This window comes from Aptenodytes forsteri, unplaced genomic scaffold (assembly GCF_000699145.1).
Source record: "Aptenodytes forsteri isolate BGI_AS27 unplaced genomic scaffold, ASM69914v1 Scaffold494, whole genome shotgun sequence".
NCBI classification, from domain to species: Eukaryota; Metazoa; Chordata; class Aves; order Sphenisciformes; family Spheniscidae; genus Aptenodytes; species Aptenodytes forsteri.
In genome coordinates this window covers 442,685-449,139 of record NW_008794455.1, presented here as the reverse complement: position 1 = coordinate 449,139, position 6,455 = coordinate 442,685, and the positions used below count along the sequence as shown (strand labels likewise).

General features: G+C 67.3%; 1 protein-coding gene across 1 annotated transcript in view; it reads left to right on the top strand.

Moving 5' to 3' along the window:
- Positions 1–6,277, top strand: part of MAMDC4 (MAM domain containing 4) — a 12,767-nt gene extending 6,490 nt beyond the window's left edge. The window contains 19 exon segments of the mRNA XM_019474959.1: positions 52–201; positions 368–478; positions 686–820; positions 1,106–1,236; positions 1,343–1,448; positions 1,763–1,879; positions 2,116–2,250; positions 2,365–2,452; positions 2,454–2,490; positions 2,569–2,788; positions 3,272–3,409; positions 3,517–3,638; positions 3,756–3,846; positions 4,127–4,273; positions 4,587–4,721; positions 4,999–5,126; positions 5,221–5,335; positions 5,470–5,645; positions 6,230–6,277. Of these exon segments, the coding sequence (XP_019330504.1) occupies positions 52–201; positions 368–478; positions 686–820; positions 1,106–1,236; positions 1,343–1,448; positions 1,763–1,879; positions 2,116–2,250; positions 2,365–2,452; positions 2,454–2,490; positions 2,569–2,788; positions 3,272–3,409; positions 3,517–3,638; positions 3,756–3,846; positions 4,127–4,273; positions 4,587–4,721; positions 4,999–5,126; positions 5,221–5,335; positions 5,470–5,645; positions 6,230–6,277 (2,330 nt within the window).
- Positions 6,278–6,455: the final 178 nt, after the last annotated feature.

Genomic DNA, 6,455 nt, shown 5'->3' with positions numbered 1-6,455 from the left:
CCCCCCCCCCCCCCCCCCGCCGCTCTCCATCCCGGGGTGTTTCGCCATCAGAGAAGCCTTCGACCACTCTGCTGAGCCGGGCGCGTGCCGGCCCCTGCACAGCTGAGGAGGTAGCCTGTGACAGCGGGGGCTGCATCAGCGCGGAGCTGGCCTGCGACTTTGCCAAGACATGCGCCGACGGCTCCGACGAGAAGCACTGTGGTGAGAGCCACGGGCGGGCAGCCGGCTCCCCAGTAGCCAAGTGGCAGAGGGGACCAGAACAGGGTGACTCAGGCACCCCTTGGCTGGCATGGCCGGGGGACGTGGGTGCCCACGCAGGCCCTGGGAAGCGTGGTGGCCTGGCAGGGCTGAGCCTGGGCTTTTGCAGGTGCGACCACCTTTGAGGCGGGGGCTGGGGGCTGGCACGATGTCAGCGTGGGGCGGCTGCGCTGGGGCGTGCAGAGGGCCACCGAGCCTGCCGACACTGTCCTCACAGGTGAGCCTGTTCCCACTGCCGAGACGATGCTCTTTGGTCCCCAGCACTGCAGGGGCTCCCAGGGTGCAGGGACGCCCTGCTCCCACCCGGCCAGGGTGGGTGGGTGCCACCGTGGGAAGGGTGGGGATGATGCCCAGGCAGGGTGCTGGGCTGGGGGTGCTGCCAGGGATGCAGGGCCCTTGCCCCGACTTCTCAGGGTGTTTCCTTGCCCAGGGGCTTTCCTGGCCCTCCAGGCAGGAGAAGGACAAATGGTGGCTGCTGCAAAGGCACGCACGCCTCTGCTGGGCCCCTCCGGCCCCGCCTGTGCCATGGAGATGAGCTACCACATCCACAGCGGCCCCCAAGGTACCCCCCCCGCCTGGCCCCGGGGTGCCCTGCCTGTTCCCTGCCCAGCCCTGGGGTGCCCTGCCCGCTCCTTGCCCCACGCTGGCACAGGGCAGAGCCCCCCACCCTCTGCCTGCCTTTGCTGCCTCTCCCAGCCCCGCTCTGCCCCATCACACCATCCTGGAGCACGGATGTCCCTGTCCCCTGTGGCTGTGGGCTGGGTGGGTGCCGGGGCCCCAGGGGGCTCCCAGGATGCGGCTGGGGGCTGCTGGTCCCTGCAGCCTCCGCACCGCCTCTTGCACCCAGGCTTCCTCGCCGTCAGCATCGTGGATCACACCACTGGCACCACCCACCTGGCCTGGCACATGCCAGGGCACGGCAGCACAGCCGGGGGACACGTCCGCGTCCCGCTGGGGGAGAGGACACGGCCCTTCCAGGTGCCCCCGGGGGCACAGGGACCAGCCTGGGTGGCTGCTGGCAGGGCAGTGCCAGTGCCAGTGCCACCAGGCACCCTGGGGCTCACCACCGCCACGCCGCCCCCAGGTTGAGCTGCTGGGAATGGTGGATCTGCAGGACTCAGCAAGCGCCGCCATTGACAACGTGACATTCGTGCAGTGCCACCCCGACACGGTGCCGCCGGGGGCTGCAGGTATGGCCAAGGGTGCATGGGCAGGGAGGGCGGCCACGGGCAGGAAGGGACCCCGGCCCCCCGCCTGCAGAGATGGATGCTGCTCCCCCAGGGGCTGCCTGGTGACCGTCACCCTGTCCCCAGCCCAGGGATAGGACCACGGTGCACAAGCCCTGGGGCCGGGGCCGAGCACCCATCCTGCCCCAGGGCACCTGCAAGGGGTGAACTTGAGGAGTGGGACAGGGGAGCAGAGGGAAAGGGACATTTTGGGGACCTGTTTGCTTTTGGGGTGCCTTATCCCCGCTCCCTCACCACGGTCACCTCTCTCTGGCCAGAGCTATCCTGCAACTTCGAGAGGGGCATGTGCGGCTGGTACCAGGATCAGTCCAGCGACTTCAAATGGGTCCGCGGCACAGGGCAGGGGCAGGGCTCTGACCACACCACTGGTTCAGGTAAGGAGCTGGCTCCTCTCCCAGGGACCCCAGGCAGCCCAGGGGACCCCACAGCCTCCTGTCCCCAGGACCGGGATGTGCCCTGCGCACTCCAAGCAGCCCCATGCCCGCGGGGCAAGCTCAGCCGGGGCAGCCCAGGGGCACCCAGATCCAGGACCGGGGCTGTGGGTGATGCGGGCACAGCTCGGAGCACCCATGTCCGTGTCCCCTCCACCCTCTCTGTCCTCGACACGCAGGCTACTTCTTGGCTGCGGACCCCTCTGCGCCGTGGATCCACGGGCAGCGGGCACAGCTCATCACCTACCGCCAGCAGCCCACTGCCGCCCCACGCTGCCTCTCCTTTTGGTATCGCCTGGCTGGCCCGCAGATCGGTACGCAGCCCCATGGCATCCTCCCAGGGATGCCCCAGCCAGGCTCCACTCCCCTGGGGACAGCAGGGTCCCTGAGGGTTGCAGGACGACTGCCCAATGCTCCCCTCTGCCCAGGCACCTTGAACCTCAAGCTGCGGCTGGAAGGAGCGGAGGAGACAGTTCTGTGGACACGGCGGGGGACCCAAGGCAGCGTCTGGCACCGGCGCGCCCCTGCCTGCCACAGACCAGCGGCAGTACCGGGTGAGGGCCGGGTCCCCCCCCGTGCCACCAGGCACTGGTGGGGCGCAGGGCCATCTGATGCCGCTGTCTCGGTGGCAGGTGGCCTTCGAGGCCCTGCGGGACGGGTTCCTGGGGGACGTGGCGCTGGACGACCTGGCATTGACAGCGGGGCCCTGCGGGGCTGAGCTCTCCTGCTCCTTCGAGGCGGATGCCTGTGGGCTGGCAGCCAGCGGGCAGCACACCTGGCTGTGGCAGAGTAACGGCACCGGCACCACCACCACCGGCCCCCTGGCCGACCACACCACCGGCACCGCCGCAGGTACTGGGGCCACGGCTTCCTGGGGCTCTGGTGGAGCCCTGCTGCCTGCCCTGCCTGCCCTGAGTGTCCTGCCTGCCTCCCCTGCCCTCCATGCCTGCACTGAGCACCCTGCCTGCCCTCCCTGCCTGCCCTGAGCGCCCTACCTGTCCTCCACACCTGCCCTGCCTATCTGCCCTGTGTCCTGCCTGCCCTGGGTGTCCTGCCTGCCTTCCCTGCCCTGCCTATCTGACTTGTGTCCTGCCTGCCCTCCCTGCCTGCACTGCCCAGGATGTGCAGAGGGCACTACTGTACCAGGCTCCCCAGCACTGGGGCTCCCCAAACCTGGAGTTTCCCAGCCCCAGGGCTCCCCAACCCAAAGGGTCTTCCCAACCTGGGGGGGAATCCCCAACCTGGGAGGGCTCCCCAGGCCCAGTGGTCCCCTGGTGCCCACCCCAGCAGGGCCGGGCGGGGGTCATGGCGCGGGGGCTTCTCTTCCCCCCCCAGGCCATTATATGGTGGTGAGCACGGGCAGGGGTTCCCTGCCTGCGGGGCGTGCAGCTGCCCTCACCTCCAAGCCCTACCAGCCCTCCGCGCCCACCCAGTGCCTGGCCTTCTGGTACCAGCTGAGCGCCGGGACCCCAGGTGAGCGCCATGTCCCCCACGAGGCCCCCAGAAGCATCTCTGGATGGTGGGGGGTCCCACACAGCACAGTTCCGGACCTCCCCCTCCATGGCGGGTGCCCTGGGCAGGCTCCCTCGGCGTATTTGTGGAGCAGAGCGGGGTGCGGAGGAAGGTGATGGGCGTGACAACCATGGAGGGGGATGCCTGGCACCGCGGCCATGTCACTGTCCGACCAGATGGGGACTGGCAGGTGAGATGGGGCAGGGTGCCAGGGACCTCACGGCAGGGAGGGGGACAGGTTGGGGGTGACAAGGGGTGCATGGTGGCTGCCAGCCTCAGAGTGCCGCCCTGCACACCCCTCTGGCAGGCGATATTTGAAGCAGTGGGAGCTGGGGGCGACCACGGGTACATCGCTCTGGACGACCTGCAGGTGTCGGACGGAGCCTGTCCCAAGCCAGGTGAGAGCCCATGCTGCGGGAGCACCGTGGACTGGCTGGGGGACATGGGCACCCCATGGGGGCACATGGCCGTGGGGATGGGGACAGCCCATCACAGCTCTGCCTTGGCCGCCGGGCACCCTGCTCCTGCCCTGAGCTTGGCCTGGCCCAAAGCTGAGGGCAGTGGGGAGGGGGCTGGGGGCTTCTCCCCCCCCGCCCCGATGCCCCGTCTCCCACCGGGCAGTGCAGGGTAGCAGGTGCCTGCAGTGCTGGGTGCATCACAGCCCCCCTTTCCTCCCAGCATCCTGTGACTTTGAGCGGGACATGTGCGGCTGGAGCAGCCCCTCAGACCCCCGCCTGCACAGCTTCGCCTGGGGCTGGAAGAGTGGGGTCCCCCTTGCCAAGTACCCTGGCCCTGAGCAAGATCACACCCTGGGCACAAGGAATGGTAGGAGACACCCATCCCTCCCAGGGCACCCTGGCATGGCCAGAGGGAGGAAGAGGAGCTGGGAATGGGTGGGATCACCGATGAATGTCCCCCCCAGCTCCAGTGTGTCCCAGGGGCCCTGGCTCCACAGCATCGCCATCCCCCTCCTCGCCTGAGAGGGACAGCTTGGTCCCAAAGGCAGTGAGGAGTGGGGCTGGGGGGGGGTGCAATCCTCTGGGCACTGCTCTGGGCATTCTGGGAGGGGGGGGAGCAGGACACGCGGGGTGGGCTGCAGAACTGGGGGACACCCTGCGCTCTGTCCCTGCCCATCCAGGTCACTACGTGCACTTCGACACCAGCGTGCTGGGCCCGGGGGGTACCACTGCCCGGCTGGAGAGCCAGCACCTGCCTGCTGCTGCTGACGCCTGCCTGCGGTTCTGGTACCACATGGACATCCCGGAACACCTCTGTAAGCACTGCAGGTGCAGGGAGGAGGTGCTGTCCCTGGGGAGGGTGTAATGAGCCCACGATGGGAGCGGGGAGGCTCGGTCAGGGGCTGCAAACCCCCTCCCCACCCACAGGACCATGGACACTCTGGTGCAGCTCCGGCTGGGCGGTGGGGATGGCCCGCTCCCGCTGGGTGCCGCCATCCCAGGGCAGGATGGCACAGCCGGGAGGGCCCAGTGGCTCTCGGGGGCTCTGGGCGGCCATTGATGCCAGGGCACCTGTCCCCCTCCACGTTGCAGCCGGCATGGAGCTGCGGGTGATGCTGCACAGTGCGTCGGGGCGGCGAATAGTGTGGAGCGTGGTGGGGCACCGGAGCCGGGGCTGGCGGGGCAGCGTGGTGCCCGTGCAGAGCCTCAGTGAGTTCCAGGTGAGCAGGGCCCCTCTGGGGTGTAGGGTGCCCTTCAGGGGTGTGGGGTGCCCTCCCCATGCATCACCCCCCAAGACGCCATCTTCCCCCACAGATCATCTTTGAGACCACCACGTGGAGGTGGCCGATGGAGGGGACGGTGGCACTGGACGACATCATGTACAGTGCCGGGAGGGGCTGCCATTCCAGCCCAGAGGTGCCAGTGGAAGGTGTGGGGCCAGTTCTGGCTGCAAGCTGAGAAGGGTCAACCCAGCGCTGCTCGGGGTGCTAGCACTGAGGCTGGGGCTGGAGCCAGCTCTCCTGGGCGGTGGGTCAAGCCTGGCAACATCTCCTCCCCCTGCAGAGAAATCCTCCAGCAGCTTTGTGGTAGAGGTGGTGCTCAGCTTTCTCCTGGCCGTCATCGTCCTGGCGCTGGTGTCCGCCGGAGGATGGTACTGGATGAAGCGGCGAAGGCTGGCGAGCGGGACGCTGTCGGAGAGCAGTGCTCCCCAGGGCTTCGACAACATCACTTTTCGAGATGTAAGGACAGGGAGGGGTGAAGGGCTCTCCCGCTTGCCCCCAACTGCACCAAAACAGCATTTTCCTAAAAGCTCAGCAAATCCCAACAGGCTCCCCCTGAGCCCACACTCTGCCAACACGTCAGGGAGGTGCAAAGGGCTCTGCCTCTTATCTGGTTGCCGATGAACGAGTGACCCTGAGCTGTAGGACTGACCTAGAAATGCTGCTGCTGCCATCAGGCAGTTGCTCCAGAAAGAGCTGAGGCTGCGATCCTCCTCCCCAGAGCCCTGCAGGGAGCGGGTCATGCAAACATTGCTCATCCTCTTCAAGCCAGCAACTTAAAACTCTGAGAGGCAGCTTAAGCTACAGTTTCCTTTGACGGGTTTGGTGCCATGTAGTCCCCAGCAGAGCCACCAGCCCCAGGACTGACCCCAAAAGAGGACGTGGAGCCCCCTGGGCACGCTGAGGGGTTTGGTTCCTCTGCTGGGGTCGTGGTGGGCCAGCACGCACGTTCTCCCCTCTGCAACCTGGAAGAAACCCTTGTATTTCAAATTAGACACAGCCTGTGCTTACTGTAACCAATTCCCATTCACCCTTCTTTACAGGACAAGGTCATTATATCTCCAGTGCCAAAAGAAGGGGATGAGGATTGAAATAATAAGCCAGCAGCAGTAATTGCCTACTCACACCCGCGAGGTGTATGCAGGGCAGAGCATCCCTCCAGCAAGACCTCACACTCCAGCAGCCACCTCTGGCCCCCGGCATCCGACATCAGGCAGTGGGGAGCTGCTGCGGGCGCTCACCCCGGGGTGCCGGCCCCGCAGAGGGACG